The sequence below is a fragment of the Papilio polytes genome, unplaced genomic scaffold, assembly GCF_000836215.1.
Source record: "Papilio polytes unplaced genomic scaffold, Ppol_1.0 DF822733.1, whole genome shotgun sequence".
In the NCBI taxonomy this organism is placed as follows: domain Eukaryota; kingdom Metazoa; phylum Arthropoda; class Insecta; order Lepidoptera; family Papilionidae; genus Papilio; species Papilio polytes.
In genome coordinates, this window is record NW_013526471.1 from 2,531,289 (window position 1) to 2,554,760 (window position 23,472).

A 23,472-nucleotide genomic window follows, 5' to 3' on the forward strand; every position below is an offset into this window, starting at 1 on the left:
TAAAGGATAGAAATAACAAAAAAGGTTGATTTGTCAAAAAACAATAACCTTAAAATAAAAACAACTTAAACACAAAAAAAAGTGCACATTAATTGACCGAGAAGACGCACATAAAGGGGATTTACCTTCCTATGCGTCTCCTCCACCGTCAAATCCACTTTTCCTGCCCATCTTTTCCTCTTAAGAAAAGGGTGGAAAGGTAAAGGGACTAAAAATTAGGCCTCCGGCACCACACTCATCAAATTAAACGCGGAATTGCTTCTACTTCACGCTTGTTTTCTGTGTGTTCATGGTATTACACCAGGCGAGCCGACCTATTAAAAAAAAACAGTGAAGTTTCCGTTAAATGAATAAAGAAAATTGCTTTTTTTATATCAAAAAACGCGTGAAACTAATAACAGTGTAATATCACAGCAGGGGTATGATGTATTAATATTTTGTCGGAAAATTAATAACAATCTTTTAATATGAACTTTGATTTTTTTATTGAAGCAACACTATCAATCACTGTAGTTCATTGAACTATAAATATTCTTTGTATTATCTATAATATTATCTTGTCTACTTTAATATAAATTGATTGAAAGTTAATTAAATTTATATTAGTAGGGTTTCATTATTTTAAAGAAATATAATAAATATGTTTGCAACTTGATATTATGAACGGGTTATGCTACGTCCTTTTTTGATGGCGGCTGATAGAGATGTATGGAAGAGCAGCAAATGCTGTGCCGACCCTCCATAAGGGATAAGGGCAAGTTGATGATGATGATGCTTTTTTGCATCATATCTATGGCCATCAATATCACATTAAAGACACATAACACCATCTGTTGGCGAAATTAAATCTGTTTTCAAACATCTCCAGTTAGTGTTAGATGCCAGTTCATGAGACAGTATGTGAGAGTGTCAAGCTTCGTACCCTCTAGGATACTCCATCAACTTGTATATGTTGGCTGCCGCTAATTCCAATATCGGCTCACTGGCATGCCAGTAATGAACAGCATTACTGGCATGCCAGTGAGCACTTACATATGTAGCAGGCACGTGCTATATTAGCTTGCATGTGTGTGCCAGTTACAGTATTTCCGCTATGTCAAGAATGAGTTCATTTTAAAACTGGCTGTTAAAAAAATATTTCAAATATCGGCATTGACAATTACACGACTAGTTCAGTAATAGGCTACAATAGGTCGTAATGAAAACGTGACTATTGTAAATGATATGCGACGGTCGCATAACGTTTGTCTTTTATTAAACTCACGGTCACTATAATAAGCATTAATAAACAACAAAGTGCAGTTTATTAAAACAACGGCTGGCTACCAAAGACGCTGGCGACCTTTACTTTATGAAAACTATTACATATAGTGTCCGATAAAATGAAGCGATGTCACTGAAAATAGACCCTTCGCACTTCGAATGGATTTAAAATGACTAGTAGCGAGCTGTTCTCGGCATCTAGAAATAGCTTCCAGAATAGTTAACATTTATTCGACCCATACCATAATATTAAAACCATCAGAATAGAATTAAAGCTTTATTTTTAGTTTTAGAAGACTTCTTCTATTGATTGCTTCAAGTTAAGAAGCAATTTCATTAGTCGCTAGCGCCCACATACGTGGTACGAGAGATTCACGCATGCCATAGCGCCCGCATGCGTGGACCGTTTTCATTAGTTGGATCAGTATACGTTGAGCGAGTCCTTACCACAGGTTATCGTCAACTGGTCGCGGAAGATTGCGCAAGCGTTCCCGTGACCCAGCCACTGGCGGATAGAAGGAACACCGTTTTTTTTTTAGTGGGTATTCCGGCCATTTTCCATCTTCTTGGCCGGCGAGTCCCACATCCCTGGCAACGGGGGGGGATGCGTATAGGCATTTTCCCAGCGAGGAAAAAAAAGGTTATCGTCAACTAAGTCCCTGCACATCGCTTGCTTTACATCGACCGGTAATTTTCGTTAGTCGTTATCGTATGAGACTCCCCGTATGTTATACAAGGATCGACTAATTAAATTGCTCTCTTAACGAAAATTAAAGTTGTTAAGTCCTTTGAAATCGTCTAATGTTTTAATTAACATAAATTCTTGATACAAAGTCTCTTGATGTAAGTTTCGGAGTTAATTATTTCTGTTCCAATGAATTACCTGAAATGTCACATGTTTTGCCTCAATTAAGTCGACTGTGAAGCGAAATTAACATTAATCTAAGAGTAGTAATTACTTTAGCTAAATGTTATTACAAAGGAAATGTGAGATTTTACAAAATGCAAAAGAATTCTAACAAACGATCCTGGGTTTCGTTCTAATTAAATTATACGAATATTTTAAATTTCTAGAATGTTTAATGAACTAGACTAAATTTGTAATTTATATAATTACAAAATAAAAAATCACGTACTCTAGAACTTGAAACATAACCTCAAAGATATGTAATTTACTTCTAAATCCAAGATGGATTTCTGATCAAAATTAGACATTACAAAAGTAACATCAAATTGACACTTTAATAATCAAATTAGGACATTTCCTGGAAAAATTAACATAAAGTACAAATCATTATTACGTATTACATTATTTGCCATTAAAGTTTAAAGCTAGTATATCGAAAATTTTACCATCATATTATATGAAGTTTATAGTAAATCTTTAAAGAGTTATTATTATATTTTACAATATCAAAGAAGTTAGCAGTGAAGACGTAAACTGTTAAGAATATATAAAAGTTTTGCGACAGTCTGTTGTTATCGAGTTTTAAACTTAAAAGCCAGGACCGATCGCTCTGCCACTTAATTTCAATATTGTTTCTCTTTGTTTCTGACTGGCGGCTATATAATTTGTCTTTGTGAATTTAATGACAAACTTTCTTGATTTTACTTCAAAGAGTAATATATTTCTTAGATAAAAGTACATGATGGAGAAATAAAAAGGAACTTAATTCACTTACACTTTATCATACTACATGGATGGATGTTTGTTAGAGTTTTTAGCCTAAACAGCTGAATGGATTTCGATGAAATTTGGTACGGTTGTATGTATGTTGATAATCTGGAAGAACCCATAGGCTACTTAGTTTTGTTTTTTTTATTCCACGCGGACGGAGTCGTAGGTGAAAGCTAGTCGGAAATAAATAGTAACTGAGTAACGAAAATTTTTTGGACTTTAATTTGTACAGAAAAAGTAAAATACCTCTGTTATATGCAAGACTGTAGTTTCTGCCTACCTCTTTGAATTATAGAACAGAGCGTAAATAACTAAATTTAAATATTCCTATTTATTAAGATAAAATTATTTAGATGTAAATTGTTGAGCTATAACGTCGCCAATACCCAATAAGTGCACGTTTTTGTAATTACGTTTTATTTCTTATATCTTGAGCCGTATATCAGTTACAAGGAAAACATTTCGTTTGTGTGAACATATATATGAAGTAGTCTGAATTTTTTTTTGTGTATTAATTCCTGCGAAAGACCGTAATAACTTAATAATAGCACACTAATGTAATAGCAAAGTTGTTAGCAATTTCATTGATGCCTGAAAACTTAGTTTAGCTTAGTTCGCTTAGCTTAGAACTTAATGAGAGGTTTGTTCGCCGGAGATACTGGGGTCGGTCCGTAAACACTTAAGTATCTAATACGACCTGAACTTAATTTCTACGCTTACTCTATCTGAACGATTAAGTTTGAGTCCATCTTTAGCCAGTTGGTGTTTGTTCATTAAGAAAATTGTGTTACTTCAACGCTTAGTCTTTTGAATGATCACTAATACATTTTCTCAGTATGATCAGTAATGTAATTTAGGCGTTTTTTGCATTATAAGGTGGCAAAAAAGCAAGCGACCACTTAAATCCATCAAAATGCCGAAGCGACCGCTGCCCATAGACATCTGCACTTGCAGATGCGTTGTCTACCCTTAATTGACGGAGGAGGAGACACACATAAAAAGGATATTTCCCCATCTATGCTCTCTCTCCTCCACCGTCAAATCCACGTCCTCTATCCATCTTTTTGTAAGAAAAGAGTGAAAATTAGGCTGACAAAAACTTATTCAATTTTGGTTGTTATAACCTAACCATGATAATAATACCTAAGTTAAGTGTAAGCATGTAAAAGGTCAACAATAACGAGTACGTTTCCCAGTCATTTACCAAACGAATTATCTATCGTCATACCAAGAACAAGGATCATTTGCTGTCAGAGTATTTGAACTTTGGTCGTCATTACGTTTCGCGACATGAGAGTTCTTTGTTCTTTTGTTTTATATAATTTTAATGGAGTTTATTTACTCTTACAATCAGTTACGATAAATGTCCCCATTACGTTTTGTTACGTTATCACTTTGTGAACAGATTTTCTCTGTAGCGCGTGTCATCTACATTTTTATTTATTAATTACACGAAGTGATTTAAAATGCTGCATGTAGCTAGAATTGTAAGAGGTAGTGGTAGGAGATATTACACGGTTATTGGAGATACTTTGCCGTTGGGAAATGTTTATAGCGTGTATGAGGTAAGTGCAATAATCTTTAGTTTTAAACAGTTTATTAAATGTCAGTGTTTGCTTAGTACATAAGAATACAGTATACAGGTTGTTATAAATACTATATGTAAGGACGTTTAAAAAAATCTACTCGTGTGAAGCGAGGACATATTTAAAAATGAAACGTTATCTGGAGTTGGTATTTTATTATTTGCAAATTGTTTACTGTGGATAATATTGCAGAGTTTAATATTTGGTGAATCATAAATTGATTCTTGTTCAACTCACATCAAATGTAACTTTCTTAGACAGTAAACTAATTTAGAAATGGCCAAAACTAAACTTCTATCAATTCACTTTGAAAATAAACAACAAAGTTTATTTGGCATTAATAAAAGTAATTTCATATATGGAGAAGTTAATATATCTGCATGGATTCAAGTAGCCGCTTGCCCGTTTGCCACCCTATCATCATCATCAACTTGCCCTTATCCCTTATGGAGGGTTGGCACAGTATGTGCTGCTCTTCCATACATCTCTATAAGCCGTCATGTCTGAATCCACTCCTTTCTTAAGCATATCCTCTTTCACACAATCCATCCATACTTTCTTCGGTCTTCCTCTTCCTTTGTAGTCATCCACATTCAATCTTAACACTTATAAAAAAAGACTAATCTTTAGTTTAAGCTGTAATAAATAAGATTAAATATAGTATTTTCAATTGTGAATTAACTAGTTAGTTATTTTTAAAATTAAGGTCAGGTTACGTTATGTGACCTCTCCTTGGATTTCCAATGTGAGAAAACATATCGTCTCTCTTTGTCTCATAAAGAGTAAAAGAGAGAGAGAGTAAAGTCCTTATGAGAAAAAGCGACTTAAAACTGCCGAAACAATTACGTATAGGTATAGTTAGAATCAAGCTAACAACAGTTTGTACCACATACGGAAATAAACGCTTATCAAACGTTTGTGTACATTTAAAAATATTTTTTAGTCTGGAAATAAAATAAATATTTACTGAACGAGTTAATGAAACGAATTTTCTTATCTTGTGTATATAACATTGAGTTAACTGTTGATATGCTACTAAAATTTGACAAACATAGTTTAGATATACATGTTTAGTTAAATAAATACGAACGGAATTTTATTGTGTAGCTGTTCCCGTGCGATTTCATCAGCATACAATTATTTTATTGTTTGCATGTGTCAAATTGTCAATTGCAAATGTCAAAATGACATTACATAACTTGGCAATCTTGCTTCCTTGATGTTGGCAGCAACTTACCGTCTCTTTCCCACATTAGGGTTTTTATCCAAACCATTTACCCTCAAGTTTAATATCGTGAAAGTATACAGCCTAAAGCGTGACGTAAGTGTAGGGCTTTTTGTTAAAAAAAAGAATTAATCAAATACATGGTGTAAATGCTGACATCTTAGGCAACAAAGAAGTGTGTGTTTACGCTTTATTATAATAGTATTGATTAATATAGATTAAAATCGTTCTTTAACAGATATTTTCAAGTATTTACTTGTTTAAAGTCGTAATATTTAGGTACTTGTAACTTTTTACAAGCAATTCATCCATGTTTCGTTTAAATTAATATACTTATAAAAATAACAATTTTTAAACATGGTTGTGTCCCTATATTACTCAGTGATAATGTAGCTTTGTAATGGAAAAATAATGTTAGAAATCGGTTTAGTAGTTTTTGAGTTTACTTCTTACATACAAAAATACAAATCTCTTTAGAATACAAGCTGTTGCTCGCAACTTCGTCCACGTGAAATTTAAAAATGTTGTCTATGTTACAAGGTAATGTAGATTTTTAATGGTGAAAGAATTATTAAAATCGGCCCAGTAGTTTTAGAGTTATTTCAATACATACAAATTCTGCATCTTTATAATATTAGTATAGTTAGATAAAGCAATATTTCAAGCCGTGGATGTCCACACAAAATTGACATGCCTTTCGTTCTCTTCAAAGAGGGACGTTTTTATGTCTTTCACAGGTTTATTGCCAGTGTAAACTCACTCTTATACTCTCATTTGTTTGTAAGTCTCTCTGTTATAAATTCTAGCCAGCGGCGTTTCTGTTGTTGAATAATGTTTTTGTATGAGAAAAACATTTTCATAATTATCATTGTAAAACAAATAAGTTTTAAAGTCAAATTAATCAGAACTGTGTAAATCCCTCTAGGCTTATGACTTAATAGTAGTTATATTTCTTTGTTTAAAATTTACTTTGAATGAAAAAGTAAAAAGACTCCAGCTGAACCCAAATATCGATCTGGTATTCCTCCATTTCTCATTAAAAAAAAGTTATTTTGACTAAACATTTTTAATACGTTTCCTTGAAATGTTTTAAGGTTCGAAAATACGAAAATTTTGAATTCTGGATCTAGATTAAATACTGCACAGATGTAGAATAGTCTGGAAAACACACAGTCTATTTAATAATTTTTATTTCGTACAAATTCGTAGGCACAAGTAAGATATCTTTGAAAATGTACTTATTATGAAACTGTATAGATTTTAATTATTACATCATTGAAAACAATGAATTGTCCGTTATAACGTACGGCTTTCGAATACCATAACCAATATATAGGTCCCTAAAGGCAATCTATCTTATGCCTTCCCTGATCATGTTAATTCCAGCGCGGTTACCCAGACAGGCCCGTTCTAATATTTGAGTATCATTAGAAATTCAGAAAGCGTTCCCTCTGCCCGTTTGCGGTGAGTGTTGCTGAAACTAATTTAAATTACATGCTCAAGTAGCTATTGTATATTATGATTTTGTATTACAGAAAACTCTCTCCGTACGGTTTAATCCAACAATGTCAAATGACACAATGTAAAAATTCAAATACTGAAATGACAAAGAAGACCCTAACTGCTTGCTTTTATTGGCTGAGAATTTAAGTAACCATGGCAACATTGGTTCATTGTTAGTTTTGTCCTTTTGACATTTACTATAATGTAGGGAATGCAAGCCAATTTATGGATTATAAATTTATACATGTTTATGATAAGACGTAATTACGAATGCGCGCATAAATTACAGATGTTAGATATCAGACAAGTTACATTATTGACTGAATTAATTCATTGCTTGATATTTATTTATTCGTTTTTTAAATACAACTCAATCAAATATTATTCCAATAACTGAATTCTACACATTAAAAACTGACATTTGTTCCCGTTATCAAAACGTGCAGCGGTCAATGTACAATGTTCAATTCTGTCAATTAAGATAGTGAGACACAGTGTGTATGCAATGCGGCGTTTCAGCACACAGTAGACAAGTCTCAATTAATTGTTGTCAGTGTTGATGTATTGATTGATTTCCTTTGTCAATTGATTGTGCTATATCTTTGACTATAAATGGACTAGACAAAGAAACACCGCTGTACTAAATTCAGCTCAATATTTCACGTTTTCTAGTGAGATTAAGATCACAAACATTTGTATACAATATTATATAACATTATGGTAAAATTGGAAAGTTTTTTTATAAATACAAAATGACTTAAAAATTTACAAACTTCACAAAATGAGTAACCAAATAAGCATGTTTAGAACTAATTGTCCGTTATCTGAAACAGAGGAATGCACCCGTTTGACAAGTCCTGTCTTTTAAATGTCAAAGTACCTACATAGTCAAATCGTTATACTGCAAAAAAACCTTTTTTCATATACAGAGAGTGAATGAAAGAGATCAATTGTAATGTTTTTGTATACGTGTTTCTACTTTTTAAAGTAATTTAGTGCCGTGATGGAAAGTGTTCCATAACTATCATTTCGCTTGTCTTATTTGTCTAACGTTGCCACGATTGTCCCTGAAAGTTAGTTTTAATGTACATTAGTGAACTCAGAGTCGGGTTTCTACAGTAATTTTACATTAGTCAGGGTCCGTGCTAATTATAAATTATATTAACTTAAAAGAAACTATTTTAAAATGAAAATTTATTGCAGTTTTGTGTCAGTTCAACTCTGGCCACACGAGTGGTCGAATTCAATGAAAAAAATAATATATCAAAGTAATTATAGTTTCATAAGTCTGTAATTAGACATTTAGGAAAACAGTCAGCTTGTAACATCAATTTAAACATTCAAAATTCAACCCATAAACAAATGAATGAAATGTGTGAACACAACTTCTTCTTTTCAATTGTATTCGACTAGAACTGCTATTACGATGTGGATTTACTTATATCTGCTAGCGCTTCTCATCTTCTTTCTCAAATACAATTGACAGTCACGTATTTAGTAGAACAAGGGTCTTAAATATGCCTTCTTTAATACAGGGTCTTAACGTAGACAAGCGTACATTGGTGAGTGCGGAACGAAAGCAGAGGACGTTCACCGACAGATCGCAACTGAAGTACGCGAGAAGACTAGTCGTGAAACTTGGCAGTGCGGTCATTACGAGAGAAGACGGGAATGGTTTAGCATTGGGGCGACTGGCTTCTATCATTGAACAGGTATTTTTTTGATACAAATGCAATGTATCACAACTAAATCTTTTGTCTATACAGAAGGGTTAATAAAGATGAGTGAACAAATAATTTAAACGAAGTCAATGAAAGGTAAAAGTTCAAAAACCCTTAAGAGTCCTTTCATAGGTCTTTTTTGACCGACTTCCTAAAAGAAGGAGGTACTCAATTCTAAGTATGATATGGATTCCAAAAATTTGTTCAGCAACAAACTAACTTAGAAAATTCTAGTAAGTTCTTATTTCTTAATACTAATTTTTTTAATCTGTTTATTTTCAGGTAGCAGAATGTCACCACGAAGGACGGGAATGTATAATGGTGACGAGCGGCGCGGTGGCGTTTGGTCGTCAAAAGTTGACGCAAGAACTGCTCATGTCACTCTCCATGAGGGAGACATTATCACCGAGTGATCACACCAGAGAGGTAAAAAGAAGCGAGGAAAGACGTAAAATGTCGATTCGACCATAATGATCTTCTCATTTTACTAAAGACATCCTTAATAGCTTTTGTGCTTCAGACACCAAATTTCAAATATCTTGGCCCCATTCTTTATTTATAACTCCTCTGTTAAACAACAGTTTGTAATACGAGTATATCAAGGATGTCTTTGGAAATGCATCACTTGCCATTGAATCGTTTACCTATTTATGTCATTGGTAAGGTAACTTGACATGATAGAACCGCTTACTCATTTCCTTACTAACATCTTTGCGTATTTTATTAAATGCATACAATTTTCTTTAGTTCTGTTTAATTTCCTACAGCTATTACTTAGTTGCAATAATTGCTGTGCAATAACTTCGTTTGTACAAATAGCTTAATTGTTGTGTACAGGACGCGGGTAGCATTCTGGACCCGCGCGCGGCGGCCGCGGTGGGTCAGTCGGAACTAATGGCTATGTACGATGCAATGTTCTCCCAGTATAATGTTAAAATAGCACAGGTAAGCCACTAACATTTTATTAATTAATTTATTATTTTATTTATATGTTTCTGAAGCCTAGAATTTTCACCTGAATAATTTCGCTGCAACTTACGTTTCTACCAATGCAAATTACGATATTAAGTTGTACGTCTATTGACTTAAATTTCCTGAATAATAATTGTCATTTTTGGAATAGAATACATTTTTGACAGTTCAATTAAAAATAACCGGGAGTAGATATAAGTCCATAATAAAATAAATATAGGTTACTGTTACCGTAGCTGCAGCATTTTAAATATAAATCAGCGATAAGATACCTATACAATCGTATTAAACCCTTGTAATGGTTAATATTCCGCGTACAACGTTAAGGTAACGGTTATATCCTTTGAGAATAGTGATTCTGTGGCAGGCAGCGGTCCCCACGAACGTTTCCTTACAATAGGGGACTGATTAAATCTCAACATCGGAACATTTTGTGTCATATCAGTCAGGATGAGGCTTTTGTGCTGAGAAATTCAATTCAAACCAATATTACGCGTTCCATTTATTACTAAATTACGTTTTTAAACAGTAACTGCCATATTTAGAGTTTTTGTTGTCACCTTGTTAACCTTTAAATGAATCCACCAATGTCAGATAATGGTAGATGTTGGTAGATTTTTGTACATTTTTCAAAATTTTTGAGATCTTTTTGATACATAGATTTCTGTTTTATAGGTTTTGGTGACGAAGCCAGATTTCTACAATGAAGAGACGAGAAAAAATTTGTTCTGCACATTATCGGAGCTGATATCATTGAACATAGTTCCGATAATAAATACCAACGACGCTGTTAGCCCGCCTATGTATATTCACGATGACACTGTAGTACCTGGGACAGGGAAAAAGGTAAGCAGAAAAATTGCCATAATAGAATCCTTCCAAAGAGTATGCACTCAGTCTGTGGTCGTCTACTTCTGTAGGCCACGATGAATGGTCCTCTGGACTTATTCATTGCTTTGCTGCAAATTTAACTAAAGCATCAGTCATATGACTTATGCTGTGATAAACTGTTCGTAGTGGTCATTCTTTTTGACCAAACGATCAAGTTAATATATTGGTAACAGAATATCAATACATAAATTGTAACATTGTTCATATTTATTATAATTTTCAGGGTATAGGCATAAAGGACAATGACAGTCTCTCCGCATTATTAGCAGCTGAAGTACAGTCAGATTTATTAATAATGATGTCAGATGTTGACGGCATTTATAACAAACCACCCTGGGAAGACGGAGCTCGGATGATGCACACGTATACATCTAAGGATAAGGATTTAGTGCAATTTGGGCAGAAATCTAAGGTAAGATTCTTTAGAGTGATGATTAAGAATTTTATGCAAGGCATTGTGGTAATAGAATACGTCTTAGTGAACTCTGAACCGGAGCGTCTCCGGAGCTACTCATTATAATAAGTTAGGGATATCATCAAAGCCAAGCATGCTCTGCCATAAAACGCTTTAATATTATTCAGTGAAATAAATAAAAAAATCCTTTATGTACTTTATCTAATACATTTTAATGTATTATTTGCATTGTAGGTTGGAACTGGTGGAATGGATTCGAAAGTGAATGCCGCGACGTGGGCAATGGCGCGCGGTGTGAGCGTCGTTATATGTAATGGTATGCAAGAGAAAGCCATTAAGACGATCATTAGTGGACGGAAAGTAGGAACTTTCTTCACAGATTTCGCCACAAGTTCTCCGACTTCAGTCGACGTTTTAGCTGAAAATGGTAAACTGAAATTCTTTATTTCATTTATTGGTAAACAGCATTAATCTATTTTCATCAACATCACCTATATTTTAGCTCGCTCTGGCAGTAGAGTGTTGCAACAATTAACCCCTTCGGAAAGAGCATCAGCAATTCACGCATTATCTGACTTGCTGATAGAGAAACAAGACAAAATACTTGAAGCAAATGCAAAAGATTTAGAAGAAGCCACGAAGGGTGGACTCGCCAAACCGTTGTTGGACCGGTTATCACTAAGCCAAGGAAAACTAAAAACCTTATCAACCGGGTTAAAACAAATAGCTGACTCCAGTTACGAGAATGTTGGCAGGGTTTTACGTAAAACTAAACTGGCAGATAATCTAATTCTCCGGCAAGTGACAGTCCCAATTGGCGTGCTGTTGGTTATTTTCGAATCCAGACCCGATTCGCTGCCACAAGTAGCTGCTCTCGCTATGGCATCAGCTAACGGTTTACTTCTTAAAGGTGGAAAAGAAGCTGCATATTCGAACAAAGCACTAATGGACCTTGTTAAAGAATCTTTGAATTCTGTCGGTGCTGAAGATGCTATTTCTCTTGTATCCACACGCGAGGAAATCAGTGACTTGCTGGCTATGGAAAAACATATTGATTTAATTATTCCTCGTGGCTCTTCTGATCTTGTCAGGAGTATTCAAAAGCAATCTCAACATATTCCTGTACTTGGTCATGCGGAAGGTATTTGCCACGTCTACATAGATAAGGATGCAGACCCAGTGAAGGCTTTAAAGATAGTCAGAGACGCGAAATGTGATTATCCGGCAGCTTGTAATGCGATGGAAACATTACTTATTCATGAAGAACATTTAACTAATTCATTGTTCACGGAAATCTGTAATATGTTGAAGAAGGAAGGTGTTAAGATACATGCAGGACCGAGGCTTGCAAGTCACCTGACGTTTGGTCCACCTCCAGCAAGAACTATGCGCCATGAATATGGAGCATTAGAATGCTGTGTAGAATTAGTTAAGGATATGGAGGAGGCTGTGGATCATATTCATAAATTTGGCAGCTCACATACTGATGTTATTGTAACAGAAAATGGTAAGTAATATATTATACGTTATAAAAAGGCTATAGAATTTATAGCAAAACTAAACATTGTCGAGAAAGATATGTTATAGATAGTCAACCTTTACCGAACATAATTTGTAATACTGATCCTGGTAAAAAAAGATAGATTTATGGCTACGTTATTATGTAGGAAGAATGTAAAGAATGCATTTTAAAATATACGTATGTTTTTAGAATCAGCAGCTCGGAAATTCCTCGGTATTGTGGACAGTGCGTGCGTTTTTCACAATGTATCTTCACGGTTCGCCGACGGATTCAGATTCGGGTTAGGCGCTGAAGTTGGAATCTCCACAGCAAGGATTCATGCTAGAGGTTTGTGATAATATCCTTCTACATTACAAGAACTTGGTTGTATGTAACGGAATGTCAGATATATGAAAAATATCTTTTAAATACTATGTTAAAAATAAAATAGCATTGCATTGATTGATTTTTTTTACGTTCTTTTGTCATATTATTTAATGATTAATTAATTCGATGTTTTCCAGGTCCCGTCGGTGTGGAAGGTTTGCTAACCACAAAGTGGATACTGGAAGGATCTGACCACACGGCCGCGGAGTTCAATGAAGGCAAGAGAAACTGGATACACGAACCCTTGCCAGTTCATTGAATTAAAAGCAAATTAAAACACTCTAGGGATTAACCGAACGTATTATAGGGAAGCGGAGCCTTTCAAATGAAAATATAAAAAGAGCGTTTACGTTCAAGCGATTTTAATATGAATGGAATGTGATATAGTTTTTTTTTAGTAAAAAAAATATTTCTTTTTGTAAATTAAATGTGCGGCTATTTTAAGTAGTACGATTTTATATTATAATATTTAGCTACATAAATATATTTTTATAGAATGAGTTGACTATCAAAATGTTATTAATGTAAGAAACATTATTATTTCTGCTATTGCAATATGTATTTGAATTACATTACATTTGTTAAAATATTATTTATATTTATTAAACAATTTAAATGCAATTTAAAAATGTTTTATTTCGTAATTAAAACGATTGAAATATTTAATTAGCCTTTTCTATTGGTTGTAATCAAATATCTGACATTATTTTTAACCAAATACAGTTGCGTGGAATGTTTCATTCCATACATTTGTGGTAACAATTTCGTATCGTTACATGGACCATTTCTCTCTACATTTACTGAAGCTTTTCTCGGCTTGTAGCGAAATAGCTAGAACGTATTTACATTGTGTTTTAACTATATATTCTGGTTCTAATACATACGTGAAGAGATGAAGGAATTCTAACATGTATGAAAATACAATATTCAATTTTGGTGAAATTAAATCTTATGCCGTTAAAAAAGTTAGTAAAAAGGCTTGTATCTCTGAAGAAAGTTTCAAAATAGAGACTTTTCTGTTGCAAGTAATACTCGGTTTGTATATTTTGTAAATATAATTTTCAAGAGAAAAAGCGGGCGCACATCTTTGAATAAACAATAGCACATCTGTTGTGCGATTGTCAATTGTTTTGCAACTAATTCAACTGCATAGTTACTGAAGTAAAAATCGAGTGAGCGCACCTCCATATAAGCTTATAGGAATCAAAGCGAGACTAAAAAGTTGTGCGATAATTTAGTCAAAGTAGTTCGCGCGCTCTAAGACAAATTCCGATAAGAGTACAATATGGCTTTAATTTAATCTAGATATTATCTGTCTGAATTTGAATGTAATTCTAAATATAGTAAGCTGTTTTATTTTAGTTTCATCGAATTGCACAGAATCGTATTACGTTTAAAAGTGACTATAAAATGGCAATGGTTTTATAGACGTAATATCTTTTGTATGGAGATTTGAAGTTTTTAAATACTCATAAATTAAATATATAGTATACTTGAGAAAACCACTTTAAGTTGATACTGTTTTTATTAAACTTTGACAATTACCAAATACTTAATATTAAGGTCTATAAAAAGCTTGTTTCTTAAAAAACTAGAACAGAAGAATATTACTATCTAAGTATTCCACTAAACAATTACTACTAAACGTTATAGGTAGTGGCTATATTGGTTTTACCAGACGAAAAGGTGACGTCATTTCTCTCGATGTAAGTACGAACTTAAGAGTATAATAAACATACTAATATTATAAATGCGAAAGTTTAGATGGATGGATGGATAGATGGAAGTTTGTTAGAGTTTGTAGCCTAAACGGCTGAACGGATTTCGATGAAATTTGCTATAGATGTGAAGGATAGTGCGGAAGAACACATAGGCTACTCACTTTTGTATTTTTTTATTCCACGCAGACGGAGTTGCGGGCGAAAGCTAGTTTTTGATATTATTACAAGTAGAGGACAAATCAATTAGTATTTTATTCTGTTCATAATAATAGAAATTTTTGTTGTGTTACAAAATTTTAAATCAGCGAGAATACGAGCATATTAATCTTAATAAAAGTTAAAATAAATTTAAATCCTTTACGTAAAATGTTTTAAAGCGGGATTTAGTTGGCGTGCTAAGTAAAGTGCTGCCAAGTTTATGCCTTTTTTGAATACCGAAAATTGCATATTCATATTGTTGATATTTACATACACTTGGCATTATTAAAGAAACTATCAAATTCAGTATGAGAATTGTATTCAAGTAAAATTAACAAGCAATATTATTAATTTCAAGATTTTATAAGAGAAGTATTGAAAAATATACGATGTTTACATACGAACTTTTCTTACTAGCTAAATTTTATATAACCCTTTGTCTTAACCTTCTAAAAAAACCCTACACTCGCTTGAATAATTCTCCGTATTCCCTTACTTTAATTAAACATACAAAACCAATGAGTTTAGTGCAATAATCCTAAGAGCCAATTCCAAAAAGTGAAAGATTGAAAACTCTAAGAATGTTTAAACACGAAATAAAAGTAAATCTTAATCATGAGGTTAACAGAATTATTAAGGTTTCATTTTAATAAAGTCTGGATATCTCAGTTTAAGCTTTCTACGTAATAAAGTTTATTATATTGAACAAGAATGTACGTGGCAAGGGCTTAACCGAGCATATTCATTATCATACGTATAAAATACTAAGCCGGCAGTGGCTTAGTTTTAAAATCTCGCATTTTGTTCTAATATATTTTAACTTCGCTTTTAAATCTATTTACGATACGATTGCTGTTTAGTTTTAATTTGTTTGTTGGTGGAAATAATACAACCTGTATAAGCGTTGCCAGCGGATGATCTGGTGATCTGGTTTAGGGATAGCAAACGTTAATATGGTCTTGTCTTAAGTAATTTAATATTTTTCGCAGACAGTACCTTGTATGAATAGATCTATGTCGTTTAGGTGAAGCTGTTAGTAACGATTGATTGAACAAATACATTAGTTGGCTCTTAAACGTATGAATATAATATTAATAATAATATTAATATCTATTCTATTATAATAAATCGTAAACACGCACTTCTTTGTTGCCTAAGATGTCAGCAATTACAGCATATTTTCGATTAACTATTTTTTAATAAAAAGCCCTACACTTACGTCACGCTTTGGGCTATATATTTTCACGCCGTTAAACTTAGGGGTAAATATTTTGGATAAAAACCCTAATGTGGGAAAGAGACCATAAGTTGTTGCCAATATCAAGGAAGCAAGGTTGCCATGGTTTGACATTATATCATGTCATTTTGACATTTGCAATTGATAATTTGACTAATGTGAACAATAAAAAGAAGTCGCATGCGAACAGCTAGCCTCTCATATTCACTGCTATAGGCATCTGCAATAAGTAGAGTTTATAAAAACCATATAAAGGATGTTCAGTTTCATTTTTATCCTAACCTAAAAGTTCGTCGTATGTTGTTGTTCTATTACTTTTACACCCTGTATATATTTTTCAAGTCAATATACTGATATTCACAATGATAACAAGAGTTTCTTTACCTTCATCCGCTTTGATTTATTTTAAGATATCTGAAAGTGAGCGCACTTACAACGGCCAAGAGATTCTTGAAGGCCCTTGCTTTTCTTCCTCGCGTTTTCTGTTACAAAGAAAAGGAAGTTGTTTTGTTTAAGGGAAAATTTATTGTAATAAAGTAATATATAAATTGTATCAAGGAATAAAAATAAATGAAACCTCTTTACAAAAGAGATATTTCGAATTTATTATTCATTGGTCAATCTTATTTTCATTTTATTCTATAGAGTCAAACATGGTTATTTGGTCCTGACAAAAATATATGTAAATCCTAACATGACAGCCGCATTACGGAAAGGATCTTGTAACACTTTTAGATATAGCCAAGAGGGCGCTAGTGAGCTATCATAATTAAGAGAGGGCGCACGCCTTTGACTAAACGATTGCACAAATGTTGTTTGATTGTCGATTGTTTTACAGCATTTCAACTGTTAAGTTGCACAATTAAATCAAGTAGTGTGGGCACCTACATATAAGTTAATATGAATCAAATCGAGTGAACAATTGTGCGATAGTTTAGTCACAGGTGTGAGCACTCTTAAATTGACTTATTCTCGCCAGTGTTCAGTTATTTATAGACTTATTCTTATAACCAGATTACTATCAAAAACATATGTACGTTATGAAGCAAATATCACGAAATATAAAGTCAAGCGTCTAGCCGCTGCGTTTTATTGGAGGCATAAAAGTTTATGATACTAAAAAAAGTGATTCCACACGTAGGGATAGCAAATTATTGAAAGGTCATTTCTTTCAATTACGATCCGAAGTAGATCTTGTAATGTCTAGGTGTCTGGAAAACATTTTATAAAATGTCTGGGTAATAAAAGTTAAATTCAGTTTAAGAAACACTTTTAAATGAACAATGGTGTTATGACAGTTATTTTACTGACCACTCAAAGTTTATGAAATCACTAGCAGTTGCTCGCGACTTCGCCCGAGTGAAATAAATAATAATACAAAGTATAGCGTATCGTACTCATAGGTAAATTACCTTCACAATGGTGAAATAATTTTAAAAATCGGCCCAGTAGTTTTTGCGTGAATCAAATACACATAAATATCCAAATCTTTCCTCTGTTTTAAAAAACTGACAAAAACATCTCTGTACTCTGTACTAATACTTTCAGGAAATTTTAGTATTAGGTATACCAAACAATACAATTTTCATAAGCGATCATGAAAATAAAGGCAACGCGAGTTTGTTTAAAGCCATATTGCGAACTTTGGAATATGAAATAACCAGAAAGGAATTCTCATAACTTGAGAATTTTGCTTGTTTTGTAGTTAGATTACTCTAGGAGCTATTTTGATACTGGAAAATCCAAAATATTGCACAGTACATATTTTATTAGAATCGTTATATAAACATATGTATAGAAAGTAATCATAATTTTAATGTAAAGAAAGCTTGATGACTGTTATAAAAATTACATTTCAAATAACTATTTCTCTTTTACGGTTTTTGACCAATAGATGGCTCTGTATTAAATTCAAATACAACTAGTACAAGTGGTTTTACTTAGGGTCAAATTATATAAAAGGCAACATTGGTATTTTTTTTATTTTGTAACATTTGTTCTCTTTGCCTATGGTTTAAAAATTTTATTTGAATTCTGTATAGTATCTTTGAATTATTTGTCTAGGTATCTTTTTATTTAAAATATTTTATGCGTAGACACGCATTTCATTTGGAACAGTTGATTTAAACAATTTACGCAGCAGGGAGTTGTAATTAAATATTTGCGAAAGAACGTGCCTCAATAAACGAAATGATGAATTGCTTGTAAATAAACGGAATTTTTAAACGTTATTTAAATGTTTAATACGTTCTAATCAAATTTAATGGCTTATCTTTAGAGTTAAAAGAAATGTAGAGGCAAAACGAGTTTCAAATATTCAATCCAATAATTTTGAATTTTATCTCAAATTTGCCATAAGCGATTAAAAAAAAACAAAAAGAAATGTTGTGTTCTAAACAAAGAAAAACAACGGGAACAAACTGATCAAGGGTATAAATAAAACTTGTAACAAAGCGCGAAAATCGTATTATTTCTCAACCAAAAAGTTACCGAAGAAATTTCGTTTTCCATTACTTTTTAATGAACTAATTCATTTTCTTGTTCAAATTTTTCTCAACACTATTTACTTCAAGGGGATTTCTGAATCTTTCTGAAAAGAAAAGTAAGGAAGGATTCTTTAATTACATACTTAATAGATTCATAGACGTCGGATTTAGAATCGAATAAAAATATTTATCTCTACCGTTACCTCTACGGACCTTTCTACGGCTACCTCTACGAAATCTTCTACGACACTCTACGACACTTTCTGTCCCTCTACACTACAACAACGTAAATTAAAATTTTATAAACATTTTATTAAGAAACAAACCTCTGCCACATTTTTTCCTTGATATTCATAAAGCCAGATTATGTTTGTGACCTACACATAGTCGTTGGTTTATGTTGATACATTCTATTTTTCTGGCTACGAAATATCTTTTACCTGCTTTACCCTCATTTATGTTCCTTTGTGAGCAAATTCATTACAATATTAATATTATTTAAAACGACGGAAAACGGTTGGACGAGGAAAGTAAGGATTGTATATTTTCGCCTTTATGAAGCAGCAATGAAAGATGCAGTATATTATTAAATTTGAATTTTTAAATATCAAAATGGAAATGAAACTCGACTATTGTACATCTTGACACGAATGTGTTGGCGCCCCCAGTGCAATACCACGACCACACAGAAGACAGGCGTGAATTGGGAGCAATCCTGCGTTCCGTCAGATGAGTGTGGTTACCGGAGGAACTTAGGGAAGGGAATATGGATTTGACGGTGGAGGAGACGTATAGGAAAGAGGAATATCCCGTTCATGAGCGTCTCCTCCTCCGTCGATTAAGGGTAGGCAACGCATCCTCTATTGTAAATACTATGGGCAGCGGCTACTTTGCCATTTCGGCGGTTTCAGGTGGCCGCCTGCTCGTTTGCCACCTTAGGATATAAAAAAGTATATTCTTTACAAGAATAATCTTTTTCTGATATATATTTTTCTTCATACGTGGGAATTAAATACTGAATTACCATATAATTATTACCGTACCGTTTTGTTAAGCAATTAAATTACGGAGTTCTATTTACGTCCATTACACATCAAAGACGGAATCCATTTGGTTATTTTTAAAACATTTTTCGGATCTTTGAGTTATTCAATTTACAACATTCAATACAGAAAATAATATTACTTCTCAGCCACAGACGGTCAGACTTCTATTTACGTGATTAGATAAGTATTTTATAGAGACCTTTCGATCCGATCTTATTTACGCAAAACTTTGAGTCTATCTTTACTGTTACATTTACTAAATTATACGATTTTGAGTATAACGTTTTCGATTACTGAATGTATGTATTGTTAACCTACTGTTCAAGGAGTTTTTACACGTTTTTAGAGTCAAGCCATTAGAAAAGAAGAAGAAATTGAATTATTCAAAATTAGAACACATTGTCGACGTCATCACTTTTTTATAGTTTTTTTTCTGTACATATTTTATCATTACACATGTCTCCGTTAAAAATAGTTTTATTTCTAAATCTTTTACGATATACACCTACTAAAAAGATGGACTGATTTCTTCTTTTGTTCGTATTCTTTCCAATGTCACAGAATAGTCAAACTTAATCATTTTTTAAGTTAATATTTCAGTTTCCTCAGTCGTTTTGTTCTGTAACAATTTAAAATACATAAATTTGTTTTTGACAGATGTTAATTTTACAAATATAAACCTTGTCTGTTACACCTAAATCAAACATTATAATAGATACTTATATTACCTGCCAGTATCTTGTCAGCAATCAAAAATTAGAGCGCGCGCACAACTTTGATAAAACTATCGCAAAACTGTTTAGTCTTGATTTGATTTCTATGAGCTTATAAAAAGGTGGACTCGATTTTAGTTGTGTAACTAAACAGTTGAATTGGCTGCAAAACATTTGACAATCGACAATCGAACAACATTTGTGCGACAGTTTAGTCAAAGTCTCCCGCTCTTAATATTAAAGCAAATCTAGTAAATCTTACAATATCATAATGACTGAGTAATTTCACTAATGATACGACAACCTATATTGTTAAACTTGTTTTGTGGTCATTATTTTATGAGACGTAACTTAATATTTACAAGAACCTTATTTAAGATTTGTTTTCTGACTGTTGGATTGTCTGAGTCGATCTTTAGCTCTATGACATATGTATATTCTAAGTAAATTTCGCCATAGCAAAGATTGTTGATTTTCATGATTGATTATGTAACGAGCTAGTTTTTATTACAATAAAAGCGTGAACCTGAAACTAAACTATCGGACAACTGTTCAGTCGCGCTTTGATTCTTATTATTATAATAAAGCGTAAACACACACTTCTTTGTTGCCTAAGATGTCAGCAATTCCAGCATATTTTTGGATAATTATTTTTTTTATAAAAAGGCCTACACTTACGTTACGCTTTAGGTATTTCATTTTCACGCCATTAAACTTAGGGGGTAAATATTTTGTATAATAACCCTAATGTGGGAAAGAGACCATAAGTTGCTGCCAACATCACGGAAGCAAGATTGTCATGGTTTGTCATAATGTCATGTCACTTGGACATTTGCAATTGATAATTTGACACACGTAAACAACAAAATAAAATTTTCATAATTTTATGCGAATGAAGTCGCACGGGAACAGCTAGTGAGCTATTAAGGTGCGAACACTACTCGATTTTTAGTTGTACAACTAAGTTGAATGGGCTGCGAAACAATCGACAATCGCACAACTGTTATGCGATAGTTTAGTCAAAGGTGTCCGCTCTAATTAAACATTATAACATGACATGTATAATAATTGACGACACATAGAGATAAAAAAATGTGACGTGCAATAAAGTAAAGTAAAAAGGGTTCCCGTGTTCACGTTTGACCTAATCCTATTAGTTTGAGTACGAAATGAATGAGGGTTATCTCTCTGTGTAAAAGTTAACTGACCTCACAAATGTATGTACGCACACATGAAGAATAATTAAAAATAAGAATAATAAATAATTTATAATCATTTATAAGAGTAAAATGTTAAAAAATAAACATCCGATTGCTATAAAACGTAGACACTAAATATAATAAGATTTGAATTGCAAATAATCTAAATTCCAGTTCTTTCAAACTATATCCGTAACATACAAAACTCTATTGTCACAGAAAACACATAAAAGTCGTTGAATTGAAATTAGATTAGTTTAAAATCCCTTAACGCACGAATTTCGCCGGTGGTTTCGGTTAATACGTGAAAAATTTAAACACCGCAATGCCGTTGCCGAGATTTCCGCCGAGCTTTTGAATATCGAATGACATAGAAGTTTGAACGGATATATTTTGTGAAATACTGCATTTAAAATTGTATAAACAGGAGTATCATTTATTTTTAACTAGCTGTCCGTGACTCCTTCCGCGTGGAATTAAAAATACAAAAGTGAGTACCTATGTGTTCTTCCAGATTATCTTCTACATCTATCGATCTATCGAGACCTATTCAGCCATTTAGGCTACAATCACTAACAAACATCCATCCATCTAAATATTCGCATTTATAATATTAATTAGATAACATGGAGGTTAAATTAATCAACTTTGACAATGTACTTCTTAGTAAGAGCGCGCACACGTTTGACCAAACTATCGCACAACAGCCGCGCGATTGTCGATTGTTCAGCAATTCCACAGTTTAGTTGCACAACTAAAAATCGAGTAGTGTGTCCACATCCATATAGGAACATAGGAATCAAAGCGAGATTAAACAGTTGTGCGATAGATTAGTTTCAGGTGTGCGCACGTAAAATGTCGGCATTACGAAAAAAATGATTTAAATCACTCATACTATCATTGTATTGTTGAAACTAAACAATGTTAATACTCAGAGCTGTCATTGTTCTAATATTGAACATTGAATTAACAAGACATATAACACGTGTGTAGGTTTTAATTTTAAAGATAAGTTAATGATCAAACATTGTTAGTCTCGCCACTCTAGAGATTCTATTGAACAATGATTCATTGTTCTCAGTACTTGCGTAATATTTGCTTTATACAGAATTAAAAAATAAAATTCTTGCGGTATTCTGTAATTATATCTTGCTAATATTATAATGCGAAAGTTTAGATGGATGTTTGTTGGAGTTTGCAGCCTAAACAGCTGAATGCATCTCGATGAAATTTGGTATAGATGTAGAGGATAGTCTGGCAGAATACATTGGCTACTTACTTTTGTTTATTTCCACATGGTCGAAGTTGCGGGCTAGAGCTAGGCTTTGCTATTAACTCTGAATTAATATAATATTTCAAACTACAGCAGATTTGGTCTGATCCAAATATCTGAGTCAATGTAAAATAACACTCCCGTAGCGCAGAGGAGTTGGCAGAGACTGAACTTAGATTTAGATCGATCTAGACACACCACTCTTTCCTCTACTATATTAATACATGCTTACATGCACGTTGGTTATAGGTGTTGATATATGCTCCTAAAACTTCATCAGCTTGCCCTTGTCCCTGCTGAGGGTTGGTACAATATCTGCTTTCCATACATCTCTTACTTATGCCCTTAATATGTATTTAGTAAAAATGCTATTTTAATAGTCATATTCAATATTCCCAGACGTCTAAGTCGACTAACTCAAAGAATAACAATTAATTTTAATATACAGAGTAAATAT

At 33.0% G+C, this 23,472-nt stretch overlaps 1 protein-coding gene across 2 annotated transcripts in view; it reads left to right on the plus strand.

Moving 5' to 3' along the window:
• Nucleotides 1–13,548, plus strand: part of LOC106105811 (delta-1-pyrroline-5-carboxylate synthase) — an 18,928-nt gene extending 5,380 nt beyond the window's left edge. Inside the window, exons 1-10 of one of the 2 annotated variants that reach the window (XM_013286263.1) lie at nucleotides 4,335–4,506; nucleotides 8,791–8,967; nucleotides 9,259–9,402; nucleotides 9,814–9,921; nucleotides 10,624–10,794; nucleotides 11,063–11,251; nucleotides 11,489–11,681; nucleotides 11,757–12,761; nucleotides 12,966–13,103; nucleotides 13,280–13,548. In XM_013286263.1, coding sequence (XP_013141717.1) covers nucleotides 4,408–4,506; nucleotides 8,791–8,967; nucleotides 9,259–9,402; nucleotides 9,814–9,921; nucleotides 10,624–10,794; nucleotides 11,063–11,251; nucleotides 11,489–11,681; nucleotides 11,757–12,761; nucleotides 12,966–13,103; nucleotides 13,280–13,401 — 2,346 coding nt within the window. In that variant the 5' untranslated portion in view covers nucleotides 4,335–4,407 and the 3' untranslated portion in view covers nucleotides 13,402–13,548. Of the gene's footprint in view, nucleotides 1–4,334; nucleotides 4,507–8,790; nucleotides 8,968–9,258; nucleotides 9,403–9,813; nucleotides 9,922–10,623; nucleotides 10,795–11,062; nucleotides 11,252–11,488; nucleotides 11,682–11,756; nucleotides 12,762–12,965; nucleotides 13,104–13,279 lie in introns of those variants that run through there. The other variant, XM_013286262.1, reaches the window with a different exon arrangement.
• Nucleotides 13,549–23,472: the final 9,924 nt, after the last annotated feature.